The sequence below is a fragment of the Octopus sinensis genome, unplaced genomic scaffold, assembly GCF_006345805.1.
Source record: "Octopus sinensis unplaced genomic scaffold, ASM634580v1 Contig12060, whole genome shotgun sequence".
NCBI classification, from domain to species: Eukaryota; Metazoa; Mollusca; class Cephalopoda; order Octopoda; family Octopodidae; genus Octopus; species Octopus sinensis.
This window is the reverse complement of record NW_021832531.1, coordinates 453,019-479,063: the sequence shown is the minus strand read 5'-3', so window position 1 is coordinate 479,063 and position 26,045 is coordinate 453,019. Positions and strand designations below refer to the sequence as shown.

Below are 26,045 nucleotides of genomic sequence, written 5' to 3'. Positions count from 1 at the left end.
CTTGAGAATGAACTTGCCAGAATAAAAAGACACATCAAGAAGCACGGTCTGTACACCCTGAAGTCTTTTGTAATGTAAATTGAAGAACTCGGGGTCGGCGCACAAATGTTTCAGGTCATACGACTATCTAAAAGAGGAAACTACAGTAAACTTAAAATCATTGATAACACAGGAACAATTATTCACGACCCCACTATTCTAGCCGAACTAATAGCTGATTATTTTGAAAATCAATTCAAGTTAACCACCGACGATATTCCTCCTTTTACTAGCACAGCCGTACATTTCGACAGGGCCATCACAGTGGAGGAGGTTGCCCGAGCTGCTAGCAAACTCAAGAACTGTCGGCCTGCTGGACCAAATTAGAGCTGATGAAGTACGGTTTAAAGTCGATTATGGACAAAATTGAGGCATGTTTACTACCCACGACCCATCTCTGCTAGGGTCAGGCATACTCATCTCTATATAAAAAGCCAACAAAATCTTCAGCCCGTTTAAAAATCTCTGCCTCTTCATACTTTTGAGTTGCCAGTTGTATTGAGTCGCACAAACGAGAGTGTTAATGAATTTGAGTCAGAGCGGATTTACTGCGAATTTTTTCTGGAGTCACAGATGGCGATGCGCTATTCAGCAGAAATTTAAAAGAATCACGACCATCCTCGATATTGACATGTCGAAAGCCTTTGACTGTGTACGCTGTGATTTATTTATCGGGGTCCTACAGAGTTTCCTGACTGAGGATGAAGTCAGAATGATACGGTTACTGCCTACTAAGACAGAATTATCTGTCAATGTTGGATCGTCTCTCTCAAGGCGGTTTGAAACGAATGTCGGCATGCCTTTAGAAATTTTCTCTTGCCTCTGACGTTTATCGTCTATTTGGAAACACGTTTGAAATATTTGAGATCTTTCTACGATGGTTCTATCAGCGAAATTGTCTATGCTGACGATGTTCACTTTGTTTCTGACAACAATCTAATCGATCACTTTCCTAATCGATCTTCTAAACTATTCTTTAAGGACACTTAATAAGTTGTTTCTCATAATCAACATTTCTAAAATCGAATTCACTGAGATAAAACGCATGGACGCCAAAGTTTGTGAAACTTGAAGGGATATGAACTCGCCTTTTTGCTAGGAGACGGTGGAAACACTACCCGCAGATAGTTAGAGCAAAATATGGAAAACTTGGCTCCAAACCCGGCCTGCTAATCGCTAACTCATATCAATGCTTTACCACGTCTATGTGAAACCTGTTCTATTTTATAATTCTTTGACATTGGGAGAGGAATCTCGAATACTGAACGGAAGACTATAGATTCCTTTCACTGACTTCACTGGCCACCTAAAATCAATAATCAGTCGTTCTACAAACACTATAACGCTAGACCGCTGTCTGCAGAAATTGTGGCAGACCACTGAGCCCAGCCACCTCCGTTAATCTCGCAATGTACGAATACTTCATAGTGTATGGTAAGAATATCGTGGACGGCCGAAATTTATCTTCCCGGGAGTTCTGGGAAGGATCTCAACTCTGTTGGTAAGAACTTACAAAACAAAGATGATCTGGATTCTCTATGGGTTTTTGCCCATCACAGAGGGGCTAAAATATGATTGTTCAGATGATTACCTTGCTTTTCACACGTGTAGGATTATAAATCTGATTCTAAACCCTTCGAATTGTCCAAACTACAGCATGGGATTTTCAATATACAAAAACTGAACAATCGAATCCACAAGACGTGGAGAGTGAGTGATAGAATATGTGTCATACACTTAAAATAGAATAAAAAGAACAAGTATATTAATCTTTGAAACATCGTTCATGATATACATTCCCGGAGACTGGAACACAGAGGCAGAACATGAGAGTTGCCACGAAGAATTCATGGGAAGTCATGGAAGAGGGATCGGGAATTGATCAGGAAAATCACTTCAAACTATTTCTATGCAATACTACTTTTAAACACTTAGCAAGACATGGAGCTGCTGTAGAAAGGCAAATCTGGAAATATCAAGTCTATATTCAACTAAATAGACTACATTATCTTCAAACAAAAATACAAGGCACCAATAACAGATTCTCGAAGCTACAGTGGGACATTAGTGGACAGTGATCACAGATTGGTTGTGGCACGTTTTCTTTTCAAAAGATATTTTGGCGTTTCTAAAGCTACTAGCAGGAAGGTATCGGAAAAGAGATTCGCATTGGAGCAACTCTCCATTGACGGACGACTCGGAAAGCTATCGAAATACATTGAGAGAAATGATTGACAAGACACTATCGATGCAATACTGTGCAGCACATTCACAGAGTAAAACTAAAACATTTCAACGTTACTATAACCACAAGCTTAAAAAAACTATCCACATTTGAAGGTTGCAACTTCTCAGTACCAGGCAAAGGAACACAATCTAAGAGTCACGCGGAATCAAACCCTGTATAAAATAAAGAAAAGAACCAGGGAAATAAAGGAAAATAAACTTGTAAGAATGGCTAAAGAAGTAGAAAGGTTCAAAAATGGCACTCAAATGTTCAAAGCTGTTCATCTACTACATGGAGGCACGCAGCCATTAAAAATCACAATACACGATCATTTTTGTAAGACTATGCTAAACAAACACGAAATCTTATCGGCCGCCATTATCAGCTGGCCTTCAACAAAACAAAGACAAACAATTCTATGGTGAAGTACGAGAATTAAATATTTCGATAACGATTCTGGAAACAAAGAAAGGTCTTGACGAATTAAACAACCATAGAGCTGCCGGCCCTGACAACATAAATGCAAAACTTCTCAAATACGAGATCTCCGAGTTATTAACCGAGATATACAACAAAACATTCAAGCACAACTCAACACTAGACGTGGGCAATGGCACACTAAAAAACCTTAACAAGTTTAAGATTATTTACAACTCCCTGCAAGACACTATCACATATAGTATTGAATAGGATTTGACCTGACATTGTGAACTTCCTCTCTCACGGTCAAAGCGGATGCAGGCCAGGGGCATCTACAGCTGATGTGGTATGGGGACGTTGATAGCTTTGTGCAATACATCAAAAGAACAAGGGTGGTACTGGCATTTTTGACATTGATATGTCTAAGGCATTTGACTCTATACCCAGAGGGAGACTTCTCAATATCTTGGAGAATTTAAGTAACGAGGACTTTGTCAGAATGCTCCGTTTATTACTCTAAATCAGTGGTTCTCAACCTTTATTTTTGTATCGCCCCCTTGGAATTTTTTTCGCCCCTCCAATTTTTATATCGCCCCCTTATTTCATTAGTAAAAATTTTTATTTAGAAAATAAGAGTTTTAATGAGATCCTTGTGGTTGATGAAGATTGACAAGTTTTTCAAAATTTGTACTTCTTTTCGTAAGTGTAATTCTAATGTCGCCTCTTTCTTCTATATTTAGTTTGTTTGCATTGATGCATTCAATTCTTCAGATAATTTTTTGCAATTAAATGATGCCAAAGTAAAATACAATGAATTGAAGTGGACATTGGAGATTTTTGTTTTAGAAAAGCTAAAAAACCACGATATTTTCCAACCATAGCCATTGCGCCATCAGTTGCGCACGATAAAATATGTTCAAATGGAATATCATTTAAGAATAAATAAGATTCAAACATTTTGAATATTGACAATCCTGTAGTATCCGTGACTAAAGATTTTGCAAATAATAACTCTTCTTCCAAGAGAAATATATTCATCTTTATACATTCTGACTTTTTTTTGAACACGACCCATAATGATAACTAAAAATCACGCTTAAAAATTTAAATAAAATATAATAAAAATATCATATTATTAATAAATATTATTAGACTTGATTATATATCTTTATTTTTTCAAAGATTATCGACTTCTAACATAAGATTTTAATTTTTCAAATATTAACAATCAGCCATCGCCCCCCTGGCAGAAAAAATCGCCCCCCTACCAAAAAAAATCGCCCCTAGGGGGCGAATCGCCCACCGTTGAGAACCACTGCTCTAAATTACGCAGCTGAGTCTTGCTAATGAAGAGTCTGTCCCATTTGATACAACGTTCGGGGTACTGCAGGGAGATTCTTTGTGACTGGTACTTTTTGTGACATATCTGGAGGCGGCACTCAAAGACTTCAGACTACTAATTGACAATCTACTTTAAACTAAAGTGATTTATGGAGATTATATCGACTATATATAGAGACAAGAAAATATTAAAGCCATAATTAACAAACGAGATTTCTTTCATCGTAAACAACTCCGACTGTTGAATGGAATCAACTGGGCATAGAAAATAACAACCAAAAATCTATACAAAATATGTAATGCAAGAGCGTTGAGCCTGGAAATCATTGAATCAAAATGGCATCTATTGATCACATATTTCGGATGAACCAGATGACATCTGCCAGCATAGCAATGGAAAACTATTTCTGCCTAGGAGTGAACAACTCGTTCCGTTAAACCTCCTACAAAAGGACCTGACCAATGTGAAACAAAAGGGGAAATGGAAGATAATTTGGATATGCTCAGAGTAGTTGTAAAGAACCGTGGATCTTGGAGGCAGCTAGTTAAGAGAATTGAGGAAGAAAAATTGACCTGAAGTAAAATACGGCATAAACGGAATCTCAATTAAATAAATTACTTTTTGTTTTTTCGAAAAGAGTATTAATAATCAAAGCTTTAAGGGGGAGTTCCCCAACGAACCCTTAACTTGATCCGTTTATATTACTTTTGAGTACTTGGGCTGGTAGAATATGACTAAACGTACAAACTGCAGACAGACTCATAATATTTCACTCTGATTGGAACTCTCACCAAGACTTGCAAGCAAGTACATTGAATTAGACAGTTCAAACAAATCACAGTACATGGTCTAGTCACTGTCAATTCGGTAGATTCTGATTCTGTCATTTGTGCTGGAATGTTTCACCAAAAGTCAACTTCCAATCAAAGAAACAAAGAAAGCAATTTCCGAATCAAAACCCTGATTCTGTCCACGACGATGAAGCCATCAAGAAGGACAAACGAGATATATGAGTTGTTTACGCAGATGGACTTTCAACGTGAGGAAATAGACAAACCTGAAAATATTCTTTATGAGTAATCACTAAAAATGAACTCTCTACTTCCCTTTTGGCTTATTCATTCGTCTTTTGAACTCGCCAATGTGTAACCATTTCTTCACACGGAGACAGACACAAATTGAAGAGGAAAATTCGAGCTAATCTAAGTACTATGCCGACGTAAGAAAGTAGTCAAGGCGGCCCAGAAAGATATTGGTCTTCTTTGAAATGAGTATTAACATTTTGATAGACTACCATGACGAGTAATATGTATAGAATGACCAGCCATGATTAATCTTTTCCTGGAATTTCATTTCGAAGTGAGTTTCATGACTATTCTGAGATTATTAAAAAACCAGTAGAAACGAAACAGATTTAGGTGTTGGCTGTATTCTATTGTAATGTCGAGTGTTGAGAAGTATAGTAAATTCAAGGAGGTTGTCCTCCTGTTCAAAACGCTCAAGTGTACAATGTTGAAAATTCGTTGATTTTTGACGATTCCGTTGAATTGTGTAAAGCATTCATTCAAAAGAAAAATAAACTGAGTAGAGTTCTGTCTTTCCAATGACAGTCTTTATTTTGATAATTTCATTTGCGTGGAAAACATAAGTCCGGAATGATCCCGCCGGAAGAATACCAAAAGACTTAAATGTAATAATTGAGGAAGCTTTTCCAAGTGAAATCAATCCTGTGAGATAAATGCGTGTGCTCATCAAAGAAATTAACTTTGTCTCGAAGAGTAGATCGGACGCGTTAATTAAAAGCTAAAACAATGGTCATGTTTGGGGAATGAATATGGCACAAAGTGATACATTCTCTAGCTTTTCGTTAGCCAATTAGAAATTACAAAAGACAACAAATGTATTCGTTCTGACATCCGAAAGAGGGAACAAGGATTCGGTAAAAACACCGAGTTTTTATATGAAAGTATAAGATACAGATTCAAACAATGAAGGATTAGGCAAATGACAGCAAAAACAATGGTGATATATATCACATTTAAAAGACAGAAGATGGTTATTTATTATCTTTATCATTTCAAACAAAAGAGAAATTATCACAGCTACAAAAATTTTCTCATGCTATTTTCATTGACTTGACGTATGAAAAAAATTTGAGTTTGATAGCAATAAAATTGCTATTACACCAGAAGTCTTTCTGAGTCATTGAAAGGATTATTTAAATATGACAAGAAGATATTCAAAGCATCTTTGAACAGTTTAGACTAACATTGATTACACGGCACTATCAAACCAAAGATTGAAAAGTTTTTATCCTATCTATCTTTATTGGAAATTAAGAAAGTTGAATAGAATACATTTTTTGCAGATTTGCTATAATAATGAAAACTAGGTCATAATTATTATGACGTGAAATCAAACAGAGTTAACGATTTAGAAATGTTGTGACAATAAATAATAAAAAATGTCTAAATTATAACATCAGCTTTTTTGAAACATTCCTTAGCAAAAAAATGGAACCATATGGGTTGAACTGTCTTACTAACTCTGGATAAATAGTTGAAAATTAAATTAAGCCAGGTATTTCGCAAAAGCCCGCAAAAAGATATTGATTGAACCGTCAAAAAACAGAAAAATAAGTTAATTTTTCCTCTTCTTAGGAATTACATGACCGTCGAACTATGGAAAAAATAATCAAAACGGGGGACCTTCTGTTTAAACCATTTCATCGCGTCTTCCTTAGACACACGATGACTAGCACCAACTCTGGCACAACCACGCCTCCTCCTCTTCACTCGATACCCTAAATAATGATTAGTAAATTATTTAAACTACCTTTCCTCTCCAAAACAACACAAAAATCCATTCCGTAAATGCCAATGTTGGGATCATATTTTACCCCCAAATCAATATGCTCTTCGATTCCAAATCCGAAGCTTCCGTCTTGAGCAAAACACTTTTTGTATAATTCATATTCCTTGACTTTGAGACCAGATTCGAGGATCTGTTCTGCTTTTGGACCACGAACTGTGGTAGAACAGGCGATTGTCTCATTTCTGCGAATACCAAACTTACGGATTGTTATTTTGGCTGTTTGGAATAATGAGAATATGAAACAGACCTTTTGAAAAGCGAGGTCTTTGGCCAGTCAGTTGTTCCATTACTTTGGCCGCTCTCGTCAATCTATCCCCAGACTGACCAACAGAAATATTAAGACAGAGCTTGGCAATCTTGACTTCTCTCATTGGGTTTTCTTCCTTCTATAATAAATGAATAACTCGATGTCTTATAACTACCACAAGAGCCATTATCAAAAACGTGATATATAATGGAAGATTTTTAGTTTTTTTATTTAATACAATTTTTAATAAAATTTTAAGCAAAATTATTTCTTTTTATATTTTTTATGATTGTTTAAAATCACTGAGCATTATGTGTACATCAAGTCCTTTATAAGAAAATTGTGGAAGCATGATCGTTTCTGACACAAACAGAATCGAGCCTTGATTTAGGGAAGTTAAGTTGTTTCAAATGTGTGAAAATCCTTTACGACAGATTTAGTTTACTACGTATCAAGTCAAAGACGACCATTCCTCCGGATGACTTTTCTAAAATATCTGAAATTCTCATCAAATTATTGTCAGGTTAAACTTTATTGAAATTCTCTTTTTGCCTCAATAGATCAAGGAATTATAAAATGTTTTAATCCCAATTTGAAAATAAATGAAATAACCGAGAAGATTGAGCCAGGGGAAAATTGTCAAAATGCAATAACTCTTAAACTATTGCGACATTAACATTCTTTGTCTGGAATAAAGTAATTCCTACGACCATCAAAAATTGTTTCCGGCATGCTCAATGGATAAAATGCGAAACAATCACAATCAGCAGTGAAATCCAAGAACAACGAAAATAATTATGAAGAAATAATCAAAAATTTTCAAATTGACGGTCAAATATCTTATAGTGAATTTGTTGATTATGGCTATACTAAAAATGAAGCACTAATGAAATTTTTAGGATAATCTGAACAAGCTGATACATTACAGTCAAAAAAAGTTCAATCAGTTAGTGATTTTATTTAAGAATTAAACTTAGATGTTCAAGCAGGATTAAGGAAGGGAAGAGGAACACGTGACCATTAAGCAAATGTTCGATGGATTATAAAAAAACCCATAAATCTCAGAAAAGTGTATACAATGCTTTATTGACCATTGGAACGCTTTTGTTTTTGTTGTACACGACAAGCTGTGGTCCGCTTTAAAAGAATTTGGTTTTGATGCTTATCTGATATTGTTTATCAAATCTCTTTATAAGGACCAAGAAGCAACTGTTAGAAAAGTATATGAAGACACCGACTGGTAACAGGGTAAGACAAGTTTGCTTATTATATCCTATCTTATTCAATATTTATGCCGAAATGATCATGTTTTAATTCGAATACTGTATCGAATGTTGGAATGAAAATTGGATGCGGGAACATCAATAATTTGTGCTATTCTGACGATACTGGCTGAAGCAGAGGACGGCCTCAGGGAGTTGATTTTGAAATTCAGAGAAGAAAGCGGTGCCTTTGGTTTGCTGTTAAATGTCAATAAGAAAAAATTATGACGACTGCTAATATTGGAATAATAGAACTAAAAATTTGAAATGACAAAATAGAGAGTTGCGATAATGTTGTCTTTCTGGGATCCCTAATTAATCGGAATGGTGAAGGAGGCTTGGAAATTAAGAAGCAAATTGCCATGGGACGGAGTACTTTCCTAACAATAAACAATATATGGAAAAGCAGGGATATTTGCTTTATGAGAAAATGCAGACTGGTCAATCCAATTGTTTTCCCGGTTTTTCTATACGGCGCGGAAATGGATAATGGACTAAAAATTGATGCTTTTGAACTTTAATTCTGGAGGAGTTGAATGAGGATCCTTTTACGTCTAAGATAACGAATATTGATGTACTCAAACAGATGGACATTTTGCTTGAAGAAAAATCGTAAAAATCAGACAAACGTTTCTTGGACATTTTCAGATTAATTGGAAAGAATCATTATGCTGAGCGATTTTGCTAAGAAGAGAATTCCCTCCCGACCGAGGACTCGATGGGTATCAACGGTAAAATATGTCACGGGATTGCCTTTATCAAGGCTTCTTGAAATTGCGAATGAGCAATTGGGGTGGAGAAAATTGGTCTATGAGATCTCCAATGGTCGGACAGGACTTAACTGATAACCTAAACTTGTACTTTGAAGTAGACTTCCATGACGATATTACACAATGTCTTTTCATTTATTTCTTAAGATGTGTCCAAAGAGGCTTTATCGGCTTTTCAGCACATCAATACCTATAGGTCGCGAACTTAAAATCTTGCAAAGACTATCATTAGATACTCTTTGTGGCCAATATGCCAACAATTCTTATCTGATTTTTGTGGAAAGAATCCAGCGACATAAATGATTTTTTGATAGATCTCCAAGTACCGGCGTAGGACGATTTTGATAGATCCTCAGGACGATCCAGATATTCATCAATCTTTTAAAGGCGACTGCAGATAAAATTTTTCTGTGAACGATATCTTTGATATCTTCCAGTAATGTTCCTAGCTTCTTAGTCCGTCTTTCTTTAATAGAGGTACATTCTGTTTTGTCGATTTTAACGTTCAACAACCATTTTCTAAGAATTTGTTTAGTTTTATGTAAGATTATGTTTAGTAGCCCGTGTCTTCAGATAGCAGTTCACGTTTTTCTGCGTAAATTGTTTTTGTGATATAAAATTATTCATTTCGTTTTTGAATTCTCTCAAAACTGCTTCTAAGTATACAATGAATAAAATCAAAGATAGTGAATCTCTTTGGAGGTTTCCAGTATTGTTTCATTCAAGTTTTACACGGAGAGAAGTATCTAATAAAGTAGCCAAATTATTTGTACACTTTCTTCGTCAACAATATTTATAAGCAAGTTAAGGAGTTTATTCTGATATGCAATCCAACACTTTGCTGAGGTCAATTCCCATAATATGGATAACAGCTTTATACTTTTGACAACGAACAAACCAACGATGCCTCCATACTGCATCGGCAGTGGATCTTTCGGCTATAATAAAACCACTTTGCCACAAAAATAGGTATTGCTCGACATATTTTGATAGTTTGTGAAGTGAAACAACGGCTTTCTTTCTTAAGTGAATAAAATGCTTCTGAGACTGACTTCTGATTTAAAAAGAAAGAGTGGTGTTTGCAGTAGAAGTGTCGCAATTCTTCAGACTGAATTAGAAAAGAACAACCACTTAGCCACTATTGAAAAATACATAGACATAAGTACTTGAGTCCTTCCACCACTCCTAAGTACTTCTATCAAACATAAGTACTTCAATTGAATTTCTAAACACTGTCTAAATACCCAAATTGGAATTTGCTGACAAAAATAAATGAGAAGAATCTGAGGGTATTTTTTTGATACAAAATTGAGAGGAATTCTATGAAATAAGTGCAGAAATAACTTCCCATGGTCGAAAACACTTTACTGCCAGGACAGAAACGTGTTCTTTTCAAACAGCAATAATATCTACTGCTGTATGAACAACAATGAGAAGGTAATTGAGTCTTAATAAAAAACAGAACTAAACTTATATTTAGTTAAATTTACTTTTATCTTATTTAATATTATTATTTTAAAACAAATATAAAACTTTTGAATTTTTTGTACCTAAATGATAAATATTTTTCGGTGTTATTCAAGTCCCTCAAAATACATAATTCCTTCCTATTTCAACCGTGTCGTCCGTGATTGGCAGACAGTCAATACCAGAATAAGTCCCGAAAATATAATATATCCCATTTTTATAAGGCATTCCTTTATGTAACGTTCACAGCGACGTGCCTCACGATGACGGGCCAATCAAATCCATGCCGCCTCTGACATATTATTCAATCGAAAATATTGCAAACCGCATTGAACCACTTGTGCAAAAAGGATTAAAATCAGTTTTGTTGTTTGGGGCCTTGAAAAGACTTAAAAAAGACAATTTGGCGAGCAATGCTGACAGTCCCGAATCCCCTGTTGTACGTGCGACTCAAATACTCACAAAACATTTTCCACAACTTGCAGTGATTTGCGACGTATGTGTCTGCAGTTACACATCACATGGCCATTGTGGTATTGCTTTATTAAATTATGGTCAGGAATCATTGACCAACAGAACAATTCAAGCATTAATAACTCTCAGAGTATTCGCCGACTGGGAGAAATTGCACTGGCATATGCACAAGCGGGCTGTCATGTCGTGGCTCCGTCGGATATGAGGGATGGACGAGTCGCTGTTATTTCTGAAAATTTAATTTCGGCGGATCTGCGTTCTTCCGTGGCTGTTATGAGCTATTCAGTGAAGCACCACTCCAATCTATATAGCCAATTCAGGCACATAATTTGTAATATTTTTAGGGACGCCGCTGGCAGTACTCCTCTCTACTTTGACAGATCAACTTACCAGCATCCTGCCGGGTCTGCCGGACTGGCTCTGAGAGCAGCAGTATTTCATAGTCTTAGTCCAATAGGCAAGGGACATTGAAGAGGGGACCGACATGCTAATAATCAAACCAGCCATGGTGAATCTCGACAATATTTATCGTATAAAATCAAAAGTAAATCACTATTTAAACATTTCCAAGTACCCTCAGTACTGTTTAGCCGCTTATCAGACATCTGGGGAATACACAATGATCAAAAAATTTGCTGAGAGTAGCAATCTCCAAGAACGAGACGTCCTATTCGAGTTCCTTACAGCTTACAGACGAGCAGGTTTCATTGTACATATCTCAGCCAAAGGGGCTGATCTAATCATAACCTACTTCGCACAGGACATCCTCGATTGGGTTGAAAACTAAGTTAATCTACTTATTCTAATAACTAAAAATAAAAATATATTAAGTTGTTGACTCAGAGGAATAGACGGCCTTGATGGGAGTCAGCGTATTGTCGTTCCAGGCCCAAAACAGCTGGTTATTGATGACCTACATAAAAAATAAGCAAGTCGCACTCACACGAGTATTGCATGCAAGACAGTGAGGATTGCGACGATTTTTATGAGAAGTGCATTTTTTCACCTGGCATTTTTTGCTGGATTTTGGGACAATTTTAGGCTTTTCTGGACGAATAAAATTATTCAAATTGTCAAATGGCTCATTCCAGAGCCGGGCACGGAGTGAGTTCCTTTCAAGACATTTATCTTCGTGATCTGTTAGGTCCATTAAACCGATTTCAGTCCCCATCGAAGTAGGCAAATCTCCCATTCCGAGAAGAAATTTGAGTTGATCGACTTGTTCTTCCATTCCAGTAACTCCATCAAAAAGGTTTATCGTGTTTAAAATACATTGAGAATCGATTTGGGACAGTTTATGTAAAAATTGAGGATTAGACAGGCAAATTTTACGAACGAGGGCATTAATTTTCTCTAAAAAGATTGATTCATAAAAGTGTTTATGTTCTAAAGATTCTTTTAACGAGAAAATGTGGATAAAATGATTATATATTGCCTCGGCTTCGTCTTTTTGTTTGATTAAAGCATAAAACTGATTTTTTAGATCTTCAAGAGTTATTTTGGAGTTTCCAAAGTCGCAAATAAGTCCTAAAAGTCTATAAAAGTCTCCGATTTCTTGTTTGAAACAGTTTTTAAGGCGCTTGATGAATTGGAATGCCAAAAAACTGTTTTCCTGGTAACAATTTGAAAGAAGCTGTTGGTCAACAATTGGTCGACGGATTCTAAACCAATCTCGTTGCTTTGGTTGAGATCTTTTAGTTGTCGACCGCTTTTGTGCTTTATCCTGAATAGAATAGTCCACTAGTGCTGTCCCATTTGTAATGTTGTATTCTCTAAAAGTCATTTTTTGTATAAACTGAGTGTTTTTCTGGTGGTTATCGTCAATCTCAATTAAAATTTCATTTCTCTTAAACCAGTCCATAAAGACACCACAACAAAATACTTTTAATAATAAATTATCATCTAAATCAATAATAAAAATAATCAGATGACAGCTTTATTATTAAAATAACATCACTTATTGTAATGGCTGACTTGAGACGGAAATAAAACTCAAATCAACCTCCGTCAACGGCCCGCAAACCACAAAACACTGAATATTCTGTTTAAATTCCACATTAATAATCTGTCCTAACGGAGAACGGAATATCACACCAGTTTCACAGCCAATATCAGACATCAATAAACACGTTGCTTCAAAAATGACTGAATTCTCGGAGAAAATTGCCAATTCTTTAATACTATGAGTCATATCGTCATATTTATGACTAAAGTCAATATCGAGAATGCACAAAGTGTGGAGACCTAGATTATAATTGGCCAGGATAGAAGAGTGTAGACGTTCCATGACAGAAGGGTGAGGTTTTGTGGGCACAATGATGGACTCTCCAAAAGAATAAATCAAAAATAAGCCAAAAAACAAGTACAGGCAATCCAGAACAACAGACAGAAGAAAAAATCGAGGAATTGTGAAGCACTCGAATGGTTCCGTCCCTCACATAATCGAGATAAGCACGACAAAGTAAAGAATACGTTCTGTCACTTTTTAATTTCAAAAATACGAATCATACAATAAAAGCCAGTCGCCTGTTACTATTACTGCGACATCGTAATGAAGAGCTTTTTTTGATATTTCTTCTAAAAATAATTTTGATGTATAACCAATAGAATCTCGGATTCTCACGTATTGCCAGTTAGATTCTTTTTGCTAAAATGTTAAATTATATGTATAAACTAGTTCTTTTAAATTTATTTTAATTGTGTTTTCACAAAAAACTATTTTTATTTGCTGTAAAATCTCGAATGCTTCGAGAGATATACTTTTCCAAGTTTCAAAACCGATCGCCACAAAATAAAGCATGTTAATAAAAATTTCATAATAAATTAAAATTTAATAAAATAATGTGTGGCCGTATTATGTGGTGCGAAATAAAATTTTTAATGAATTTAGTTTTTCTTCACCCGAAGAAATAATAAAAAAACTTGAATCAATTAATAAAAATCTGAATTTAAAAACACAAAAAATTTCATCTTTCAGGAAAGGCAGGCGGTACTTTTGTCGAAGTGGTCGCAGTTTTTTTAGAAGATAATTAAAATTAATTAATTTTTTTAGTGAAAAATAGATTATTTAATTTATAACCCTCTATCAATAATTTAAATGGTTATTAAAATTATTTAAAAATTTATTTAACCAATTTAGTCATTTTTAGTACGCGGCATCCAAATTCCAGGACTGTAGAAGGAATTTATGTCTTTTACAATCTGTGCAAAAGATTCCTTATAGTTCTGTATTTGTTTTCGCCACATAAATTCTGAAAAAATAACTAATCGACAAATACCACCGAAGACCCACTGTTTTGGTAAAACTCTTCCAGAGTTGTTTTTCCGTTTGGAAAACATACTCTCGTCTACCTCCACAATCATACCAGGACCACCTGAAATAAACATTAATAATACCAATTTTGCCGTCAGATCTTTTAACAAGTGCGTCCACACAGACTTCACGTAAAAACATAGCCCATCGACATATGTATGTTCACCCCAATTGTATTCGTGATGAAGCCATTTGAAGGTATGCCTATCGTAACTCCATAAGTATATGTAGGCGATGACATCCTCAAATGGCAATCTACAATTCTCTAACCAGGTATCTAGAATTATTTGAGAGAAATTATACCTTTTTTAATAGAACATTGGACTCTACAACCAACTCTTGAGCATTTCCAATTGAGCTTCGGTCCCAAGACTAATTCCATCTGATGTCCCTTCGGACATATACGTGATTTTGAAAGGATATCCACATTTTGCAGAAAATGCACTGCATCCTCCTTACTTATTGGAGCTGTCGGAATTTGATGTTGCATAAGTCCACAACAGAATTTTCCATGTGACCTATAGTGCCAGTTTATATCAATATTAGGTACATGCTCGCCATAATATTAAAAAAATTAGAAAATAAATTAGTAAAAATTTAATAATATTTTAAATTATTGATAGAGCGACTTAAATAAAATATAATATATTCCACCTCAAAATTATTAGATTTTTTAAAAGGCCTAAAAAAACTGCGACCACTTCGACAAAAGTACCGGAAAGGTGACTGTGCACTCACTCAGATGCAGTTTGTCTAACATAACTAAACTTCAGTTGGGGCTATCGTCCAAGTGAGGACAGAAAGTATCCAAATACACGGAATAATTTCAGAAAGGAGACATTATTGTCAAAAATAAGTTCAAAAAATGGAAGTTTTAACGGATTAATTCGATGCGTGGTAGTTGCTGACGGGTAGAATACTTTTTTGCATTTGTTAGTTTTTACGAATGGAAATCGACGCCGGAGGGGAGAATGCCTTATTTATTTTACGACCAGGCGGTTAAAAACGATACCATCGAAGGTTTTTTTACTGAGGAGATTATTTTGTTTAGAATGGCCACTACTCCTGATGGCTGGAGTTGTCCTCAATGGAAGTCAATCTGTCGACGAATTCGTGTTTTCAGTCATCACTATGGAGGCAGGTCCAGACATGGACAAAATCCACCATCGAATGCCTGTATTTTTGACTGACATTAATCAGGCTTTGCTGACATCAGAGGATGCTGAGGACTGGCTGAATGTGTCTCTTTATAGTGACAGTGCTGTAATGTTGAAGAAATTATGTTTACAGGCTTTTGAGCGTTGTTTGAACGGGACCTGCCGTTTTTCTAATCGTCCTGTTGATAAGTTTGTTAATAATGTAAGAAATGATGGACCCAAGTGTATTCGGCGAAGAACAGAGTCCAATCTGAATAATTGGTTTTCTTCTAAATGATATTTTTGTAATAATTTCTTTGTTCAAGTGGTTCTCCAGGCCGGAGTTTTTATTTACAGGACCTGTAATCATAGTTTTTATTTTGATATTCAGACTCAACTGTCTTTTGGAGGATTTGATATAAAGTGCATTCTGTAATATTTAATAAACAATGTCAGTCCATTAATAATTCTTATTGTATTTGCACGTATATCTTATAGACTTAAAAATATAGCCTTGCAATTCTACCCTTGTAAATCTTGACGTCCCAGTTTAATACGACCCGGACTATTTTAAATCAAATCCATCTCAAAAGTCAGGAGGTCTAATTAAACAGAACGAATCTTAAGCTTCCCTGAAGTCTTAATTTTATAGATTTTACATAGGTGTAAATAAATATACCTGACGACCTTATTGTGTCTTCGCATGACCGTTTAGCATCCTCTTGCACTTTGTCTACTTAGCCTTTTTGCAATAATAATACGGTGGGTCCCCGTAATTTGCAAATAGTTTTAGGTCATGCAACGAATATAGCATTACTTTACTAAGTATAAATTGTTTCTATGTTTTAACCACCATGAGGACTCTATGATAACCAATTCTCCATTTTTCTTAGGCATTTGAATAGCAAAAAATAATTTGACTTCTCGTTGGTGAGTTCTAGCAAAAATTTATTTGGCTTCTCTACTAACAATTTTATTTGTCTTATTATATTTATCATTTTTCGGCCACACTTTCTGAATTCGTAGCTGATAATCAAAATTCTTCACCAGGCCGAGTTTATCGAGAAAAGAGTCAACCTCCTCAATCATATAGACATCGTCTTTTAATTAGTCGACAACCGCTTTATGTCATCCATAAGGAGGAGGTGGTTAAAAACGAAAATTTCTGATTATTTTTTTGAAGTATGTCCCATGTATCTCTTAAAGAGTGCTAATTATCTTGGTATGCTTTCATTTTTATTATATCGTTTTTCGCATCGCCTAACTATTTTAAGATTTTGCACAGTGATTTGAGCAGTATGATTGGTTTTAGGCTATTTGGCTTCTTTCTTTCCTTATCTGTTTTATGTAAGGAGATTAATTTTTCGATTCCAATGTCAATTCTAGAGCGTTCCTCCAAAGTTTTGTTCAGAATATAAGTAATGAGTGTATAAAAATTTTCAGGAGCAATTTGTTGGAATATGAATTAATTAGTTTTAAAGTTACAATATAGATTATTTATACAAAAATAATTAAATGTATTTTTGACTTTATTTTGTGTTAAATTTGAGCTAAAATAACTTAAAATCAAATTAAATAAGCTTTTTAATGTCGAAAGTAGATAATCACTTCTTGATAAATTTGTAGTATAAAGTTGCTATTCTTGGTGCAAATGGAGGAATAGGCCAACCTTTGAGTCTTCTCTTTAAACTTGAAAGTGATGTAATAAGTCAACTGAACTTATTGGATATCATTGATCCTGCTGGAGTTGCAGAAGATCTGTCTCATATCCCAACAAATTGTTTAGTAAAAGCATTCAAAGGACCTGACGAATTAGAAGGAGCTCTCTCAGGAATGGATTTAGTTATTATTTGTGCGGGGGAAAAGGGAGTTCCAGGTTTATTGTTGATTAATTTTCAGGAACCACAAGAGCTGATTTATTTGTGGCTAATTCTAAAATAATGGAGTCTCTGATCACCGGGATTGCACTTTACTGCCCTTTTGCAATAGTCGGAATTATTACCAATCCAGTACTCCACTCAGTGACCTCTGTAGGTCAATTCACTGGTCCCCTTGGCAGTCAAATTGATGGATCGTTTAGGAATAGATGCATCACAACGGATATTTGGGGTTACGACTCTGGATGTTCAAAGAACTGTCACGTTTGTTTCTGAGACTTTGGTTTATTGTTGATTGCTTTATTTTTGTTCTAGGGTATTGAGCCCTCTGAAGTGACCAGTATGAGTGTGTGTGGACATTCGGAAACCACAATCGTTGCACTCATAAATGACGGAAATCTTTCTCCTACCCAAATCGAGGACCTCTGCCTGAAGATCAGGGAGGCTGGGACGGTTGTTTTGAACGCTAAGCAAGGAAAAGTACATTTGTTATGCTTGTTGTTTAGGGCTCGGCTACTCTCGCCATTGCTGTGGCTGCTCTTCGGGTTTCAAAAGCAGTCCTCTCGGGGCTTAGTGGAGTGCCCGACGTCGTGGAATGTGCGTATGTGCGGTCTGACATTACCAATTTGCCATATTTCGCATCGCCTGTTCGTTTTGGTCGAGAGGGAATAGAACAAGTTCTTCCTCTGCCTGACCTGACCGAACAACAACAAACAATGATAGACTTGGCATTGCCATTCCTTGAAGCAGAAATTAAAATTGGACTCGATTACCCTAACTAACATTTATCACTAATTAGTTTGATTAATCTATTAACCAATTGATTATTCGATACTTATAGTCTTAATGTTACAAAATCCGACACCAGTTTAACAGTCCGACGGAACTATGAAACTTAATGGCCTTGTAAAAGAAAAACCTACAAAAATGATTTTTATGAAAAATGAGAAAGATATATCTGCCTAGTGTTTAATTCATTTGAGATTATTAGTCTGTTGATGTCGGTAGGATCCATGATCTACAAAAGTTCACTGAAACAAGATCTACTCTGAGGCTTTTACTATCTTCAAAAGTTTTTGGAGTTTAATTTCCAGTTGAATGAGAACTATTTTGTGCAGAGGTATAGTTCATTAATGGGTGTTCTTTTTAGATATGAAATATTATTATTATTATTAGCACTGTCATAGGAACATAATGTAATTTAAACTAATTAAGTTCCCACATGTGCCACATATGAGACTATCTTTTCGGTCATAATTTTCCATGATGTGCGGTTGTATGCTATACTCCTGAGAGTATCTAGGTCGTCTCCATTTTTCAGTTGTCTTTTAACGCGTTGTAGTTCTTTTGAGATTACAATAGGTAATGTATTTCGTGGGCGTCCTCGGGACGCAGATCTTTCGTCCTTTGCGTAATATGATTCCATTGCCCAGTTAGCATAAACATCCCGGTCGAGTCTTAGAATGTGGCCCAATAGGCGCCAACGTGCTTCGGTAATGTCCACACTGACGGGTCTGCTGTTGCAGATATTGTATAGGGTGGAGTTCTTGATTTTCTTTGGCCAGTTGATGCCAATAAGAATTCTTAACTGTCTTCTATGGAATGCATCAAGAGATTTTGATTCAGACTCAGATATTCCCCATGTTCCTCCGTTGTACAAAAGTATGGGTTTAATAAAAGCATTGTATAATTTGGCACGTAAGGCCGTTCCAACCTCGCGGTTTCGTAGCCAAGTGGTCCGCAGTTTGTTAAGTGCAACAGTCGATAGCATCTTTCTCCTCATAATGTCTTCACTATCTCCTAAAAGAGTTCCAACTTTTTTGAGTTTCGCCATTTTTCGTCTGTTCTATTTGCCTCCCGGTTGATTGTTACATATTCGGTTTTTTCTATGTTCACTTTTAAGAACCATTTTTCCAGTGCATGAGGAGCAATGTTCAGCAGTTCTTCGAGTGTCGACTTATCATGAGACAAAAAGTCTACATCGTCGGCATATATCACTTCAGTTATTGAAGTAGTCTTCACTAGTTTTCTCAGATCTCTTAGTGCCGCTTCAAGATAGACAATGAATAGTACAGGTGATATTGAATCACCTTGGGGCGTTCCAATGCTTGTTTTGAAAGATCTTGATTCTACGGGTCCGATCTTCACCGTTAACTCGGTGTCTATAAGTAGTGCTCGAACCATTCTGATCGAGTCATTGTCAAGAATGGTTTTGAGGATCTCCATTAGCTTGTCTCTGCGGATTGTATCAAATGCCCTGCTCATATCAATGCCCAATATTGTGGTCGCCATTTTAAATTTCTGAGATATGGCACAGATCCATCTATGTCCCCATACTACATCTGCAGTTGATCGCCCAGGCCTGAATCCACTTTGGCTAGCCGACAGATATTCATTAACAGGGTCCTTAATACGTTCCAGTGTTACGAGTGAGAAGATTTTCCTTATTGTGTTCAAGAGTATGATTGGGCGAATGTTGTTAAGAGGACCTTGCGGCTTGTTGGGTTTTTGGAGAGGAATTAGCGTTCCTTTCCCAATAGGCGGTATGGTATTTCGGTTGAGTTAGTGACGCAACTCTATTGCACAAAGTCTTAATCACATATATAGATATGAAATAGTGAACAAAAATAAAAACTGAACATGCTTATTTTATAAATTTATAATGGGACAATATTTCAAATATGTCTCAAATTTATTCTTAACATGAAATAAAGACCAAACACCCTCCATCTAACATTTAACATTAAACATTGCTTGGATGGATTTGTCCAACTGTACTTGAAAGTAATCTAGAAATGCTCTCAGTCGATTCCTAACATTTAGTCGGAAGGATGCGCTGCACTTTCTTGGCCAAGTCAGTAAGACAAAGGAGCAGTAGGTGAAGTGCAGCCCAATAAAGGTGTTGGTGTAATTGTAATCTATATCGAGTTTGTGGGGGCATCCATGTCCATCCTGAGGATGTGACCAAACAGCCTCTATTTTGCCCCCGGGATTTCCCCTGAGATTGGCAGGTTCCTTTTAGTACCATTCTGGATTGACTGTGCGAGGATAGTATCTTTTACAACCCTATATCTTCGAGTTGTAGAGAAGTATGGGTTTAATTAGTTAAGTCGTCTAATTGTATGAGACAAACCATGTAAATCAGGAGTAAGTGTCTTTTATTAATTTTTTTGTATAGTTGTTTTTATTTTACACTACAAAATTGACTTGAACTTTGATGTTGTTAGAGTTAAGGTATAAATGAACTAATTAATTATCTAATTTAAATAAGACTTACCAAATTGGGCAGCACTACAAATGTACCTGATAACCCAATTCTCTGTAGACACTTATCTACTCCGAAAGTAACTTGAAATACTTGGTACCCGTCATCACATAATTAACGACGTGGATTTTAAGATAGTGAATTGGTCATAAATTGTTTGCGAGCAAATAAAATCTTCCTGATGACATTATTGTAAATTACCTCGACTGGGAGTTGAACCTAAATCCATTAAATTTGTAAAGTCGCTTGCTAGAAAAACAACATGCGCAGATAAAATTAATTTTTTTAGGTTTCTAAAAAAATTGTGCACGTTTGGTATTTGGTATTATTACAGTTTCTGAAAATTATTTCAGTATAAAAATTAAATCTTTGTTATGAAAGCAAGAAAGAAATTAAAGATAGCTAAGTTAATTAAAGGCCTCACGAGACACCCGACCAGCCTCGCGAATGGCGAAGCCGTTCCCTCGGATCACAGCAATCGACAGACGAAAAAAAATTGTGCATGGGGAAAGACCTGGCAACCTACCCCGTATCTGAATGCCTAGAAAATCTCTAACCAAACTCTCCTACGACTTAATCGGTTACAAAAAACTCTCAAACATCAAATCTCGAGTCTTCATCACAAAGAATCCCAAAGTTTGCATCGTGGAACGAAAAAAGCTTAAGAAAAGAGAAATTAAAAGTCTTAAAAAGGAAAATAAGAAGGCTTGATATTGACTTGCTTGGAGCAGAGGAGCTTCACTGGATTGACAGTTGCTTTTTCGATCTGATGATCTCGGCATATATTATTCTGGCTTCTCAAAATTGCAAATGATCGGTAGGGATGGAGCAAATTGGCTTATGAGATCTGTAAGGGTTTGACGCGGCTTATTTGAATAAACTAATCTAACCTTTTAAAAATTGATTCTTGTGTGGTTGGATGGATGAAAAATTTATATTTCAGTATTTGATCGTGGCGCCATTGCATTAGATTTACAAAAGATACCCTACCTTAGCATAGGAGGTGTGATAGAACGTATTTAGCCAATAAATAGTTTTTGTATAATAATGAATTTGGGAAATCTTCCCATTAAATGCGCTGGATTATTCATTGGTAACTTCAGAAAAACAACTCCAGACTTATTTTTTGCTTATAAACTATTAGCTGTGTTTATTCCGATGTATAAAATTTAGAATAAAAGGTATTGTAAATACCTTCTTATGTTAAAAATAATCAAAATGTATAATCAGGTGATTTTGCGAGTAGAGGTGTTCAAATATAATCTGATCATTCTGATGGAGACAATGGTCTTTTATTCTTGTGGAACTTATATCAGCAGTCGTGGAAAAGTACAGTTTATATGCATCCATTGTGTACTGAAAAAGATCCTTGTTTGGGCTAATTTAATATTTCTATGCTATTCTATTATTATGTCGCATGCACAACGCGCACTACGCCCCGAGCGCACATTATCGATTCGTCAAATTGTAATTTTTATAAATTTTTTCGAAATTATTGAATATAATGACACAAATGGCACTTTAAAAATATTATGATATATTTATTAATTTGTTAATATCTTTTTTTCATTAAATTTTATTTAAATATTACGCACGCTATATACTATGGATTGTTCACGTTTGGTTTTCCAAAACAAAAGAAGTTATATAAGAAATATGACCGGTTGAATACGAGCCCAGGTTGATTAGGGTCAGGGTTATTGTAAATAATTTTACTATTTTAAAGCCTTTTGAATCGGTGTATTTATTAGCGAATCAATAATGTGCGCTCAGGGCGTAGGGCGCGTTGTGCATGTGACATATTATTTTATAGTATACATGTTACTCTTGCGTTTAATCAGCCCTACAACAATACATTCAGGTTGCGTTTATAAGGCAAGAGAAACTAAGGGACATCCTAAATCGGAATTAATTAAAAAATTATTTTTCTTGCTCTCTCTCTTTCTCTTGAAAAATTATGTAGCTTCCACAAACAGGAACTTATTTAATTTACATTTTTCAGTTCTGTAAACGTGCTATTAATAATAACTACAGCATATGCCATTTTATATAGGGTTATTCGATTTATTTCAAATTTGTCGCAACCAAAATCGCAAATATTGGAATCAAAATCAGAATTGTTACGACAGATTTCAAATAGATCGAGAAACCCATTAAATACAATCACGTGATTTTTATAAATTTCATATAGAGAGAGTTTAATAAAAGATTAGAAATTTTGACATAAAAAGAACAAAACGATACCCTCTCCGCAACTTGTACGGATACCTTCTCCGCCGGGAACATCTTGACGTCAGCTTCAGAGCTGGGCTCCGCAGCTAACCTGGCAGAAACGCTGCAGATCAAAAAATACGGCGCCTTATCGCACCGTTATATCTTCGCCCCGGTCGCAGTGGAGACGTCGGGTGTCCTCGGTCCCAGGACTAAAAAATTTCTCATTAAATTGGGGAATCTGGCAAGCAGAAGGAAAAACGATCATCGAGAACGGACATGGCTTTTCCAACGCATATCAATAGCCATCTTGCGTGGGAATTGCCATTCCATCTTGTCCTCTGCCGATAATTAGTTACACATTCGTTCAATCATAATGAAAAGTAGTATATACAATATTTTGATAAAAAAAGAACAAAATACTGAATTTTTTCAATACCTGGCAAATAGATATGTTCATCAGTGTTTAGCAAAAAATATTTGAGAAAAACAAGTAATGATATCTTTAAAAAATCGATTCTAAAAGATTGTAAATGACATAATCCGTTGTCAAAAATGGTGTTTTCAATACACGATGCTAGCTTCATTAAATCAATGAATTGGAAATTACCTGAACTTTTTAGTGGAAAACCTTTGTCACAAGAATAATCATTTTTTCAACATTGAGCTATTTTTCTGCCAAAATGCAAGGTCATTAATTCAACTCATAGATATGAGAGTTATTAAATCGTTCAAATCCAATTATTGAAATAATTTGATAGATTTTATCCTTTCGAAGATGATAAGTTCACAATGTTGAATTTGAAGAAAGTAAATTTCAGACAAATAATCATTATTATTTGGAAAACATGGAAATAGATACACTCTGAATTATTTACTAATTGTTGAAGGAATTTGATGAATGTCGTTTTCAAACTCTCTCATTCGCGAATAAAGAATTGTAGAGTTTAAATAACATAATTTAAGATATAATTACTGAAAATGAAAAGATAATGCTGACGAGAATATGTAAGACGGAGCAAAATGTACCTATTCTCATTTGGAAACCTTAACAGCAATGAATACACCTGAAAGGTAACATTTTCAATCTATTTCCAGGAGCTTTGAAAGATTATTATAATTTCAGAAAAACATTAAGAATGCAAATGAAAAAATGCGTTATTAAAGCTGTCCAGAACGTTAAATATTTACAAGACACATTGTAGAGACCGTTATAACTGTCAGCTCAATCACTGGGTCATTATTGATTAGCGAATAGACTTGTGAAGTAGAGTCAATGGAAAGGATTAGTTTTCTAATAAGAGTTAAAAGATCGCCGCCATTTACAAAGTCCGGTCTGTCTTGCAGGATGTATGAGTAACCAGGGAAAACGGGTAAACAGTTTTTAAATGAGAGCTTCGTTTCTTGTACCAAAGAAATGTCCACATCATACTTTTTTATTAAAAAACAAAGTTCAACAGTCTTGTAAGCAATCCCATTTATGTTTACTTGTAGGATACACAGTGGGTTCTTCCTAGTGAGTCCATGATTTTGTTCAATGTCTCCAGAAAAAAAGGCGACTTCGGCGTGTAAAAGAAATGTTCTTGGGAGCAACGGTTCCGAGCCTGCTTAGTAGTTAATCCGACGAAAACTTATTGTTTGCCATCACAAGAAGGTGACCCATATTGACAAAAGGGCTGTCGAGGAATTTTTTGTGGTTTTTTTGATTTTCATTAATTTTTCCCTTTCCGTTCTCCAAAAAGTCTGAGTTGGTTGAGTTTTTGTGGACTCCCAATTTATGTGTTACTTCCAGTTTTGAGTCCCTCAATAATCAATTTATTTACAAAATTTTGGAAAAATTTTAATGCTTAAAAGTTGTGGAATATTAACCAAGGTAAATCCAAAAGAATGATAAGTTGTAAAAACACATCTTTTTCGAAAAAACAAAAACAGTCATTAGGAGAAATGATTATATTAATCAATCTCTCACATTTAATTGACTCGCGCAATAAGAGGAAATTTTTTTACATTAAAAACGCGTATTATTAGGCACATAGAAAACTGATTAAAAATATAAAATTATTTAAGTAGAAGAGTTATCTCAATTTAAAAAATATTAATATGGTTGCAGTTATCCCGATGCCCAAAATAGTTGTCAGTATATATTTTGTTCCAGAAAAAGAGCTGGTTGAATTATCCATTACAACCGGACCAGATTCCTTATTTTCCGAATCATTTTCTAAGCAAATCTCAGAACCGACGTTAGATTCTATTTTAGGTACAAATTAACCAAACCAGAAAACTTTCGATAAATTTCCAGCATCTTTTCATCAGTTCGGGGTTTTATTTTGTTCAAAGCGGATAAAAAATGTCTTTCTTCAGTAAATTTGGCATTTATGTTCTCACTTAGTGCTTCCATGGCAGCCTCTTGGCACACCGCCACAACCTAAATTAGAAACCCACAAAATACCTCTGCACCAGAATAACCTTCTGTAAATCGAGCCAAATCCCCCAACAGAACATCCCTTCCCAATGGCTTTGATCTTAATTGTAGGTCAAAAATCCTCCTTCGGCTCGCCTCATCAGGCAAAGGGACATAAATCAATCTATCAACTCTCCCTGGTCTCAATAAAGCCTACAATTATTCAAAAACTCATAACATTGTCTATCATATCAGGTCTGTTGGTAGCTGAAACAAATACGACTTGATTTAAGGCAACAACTCCATCTAACTCAGTCAACAACTGAGCCAGCACACGATCAGTCACAGAATGACTTCCTCGAGTGGGAACAAGTGCATCAATCTCGTCAAAAAACACGACTGTAGGAGATACAGCACGGGCTTTTGCAAACAACTGACGGACCATCTTTTCCGAGTCTCCAACATATTTGCTCAATAATTCCGATCCCTGTCATTATTATCCTTCATTATATATTACTTTAACGCTTATAAAATTAAAATGAGATTCCGTTGCTATAGCCTGGGCTATCATCGTCTTTGAACATCCAGGAGGACCATACATCAGAATCCCCCTCGGAGGTTTAATCCCCAGTCTGGAGAAAACCTCCGGATGAAGAATTGGCCATTCAACCAACTGTCTTACTCCATTTTTAATTTTATCCAACCCACCAATATCACTCC

The 26,045-nt window shown here is 35.5% G+C and overlaps 4 protein-coding genes across 4 annotated transcripts; 1 reads left to right on the top strand and 3 right to left on the bottom strand.

Moving 5' to 3' along the window:
- Nucleotides 1-6,691: 6,691 nt before the first annotated feature.
- LOC115229185 (60S ribosomal protein L11-like) lies at nucleotides 6,692-7,364 on the bottom strand. Its single transcript, XM_029799587.1, has 4 exons — nucleotides 7,325-7,364; nucleotides 7,150-7,288; nucleotides 6,864-7,118; nucleotides 6,692-6,831 (listed from the first exon to the last, which is right to left on the bottom strand). Exons 1-4 carry the CDS (start codon nucleotides 7,334-7,336, stop codon nucleotides 6,692-6,694), a joined length of 546 nt encoding a protein of 181 aa, XP_029655447.1. The 5' UTR covers nucleotides 7,337-7,364.
- A 9,750-nt stretch (nucleotides 7,365-17,114) lies between these two features.
- On the top strand, nucleotides 17,115-17,576 carry LOC118761314 (malate dehydrogenase, glyoxysomal-like). The gene is made up of 2 exons (XM_036499131.1): nucleotides 17,115-17,167; nucleotides 17,198-17,576. Exons 1-2 carry the CDS (start codon nucleotides 17,159-17,161, stop codon nucleotides 17,510-17,512), a joined length of 324 nt encoding a protein of 107 aa, XP_036355024.1. The 5' UTR covers nucleotides 17,115-17,158; the 3' UTR covers nucleotides 17,513-17,576.
- Nucleotides 17,577-18,658: 1,082 nt separating this feature from the next.
- On the bottom strand, nucleotides 18,659-19,231 carry LOC115229184. Its single transcript, XM_029799586.1, has one exon. It carries the CDS (start codon nucleotides 19,229-19,231, stop codon nucleotides 18,659-18,661), a length of 573 nt encoding a protein of 190 aa, XP_029655446.1.
- Nucleotides 19,232-19,248: 17 nt separating this feature from the next.
- On the bottom strand, nucleotides 19,249-19,740 carry LOC115229183. The gene has a single exon (XM_029799585.1). The coding sequence runs from the start codon at nucleotides 19,738-19,740 to the stop codon at nucleotides 19,249-19,251; it is 492 nt and encodes a 163-aa protein (XP_029655445.1).
- Nucleotides 19,741-26,045: the final 6,305 nt, after the last annotated feature.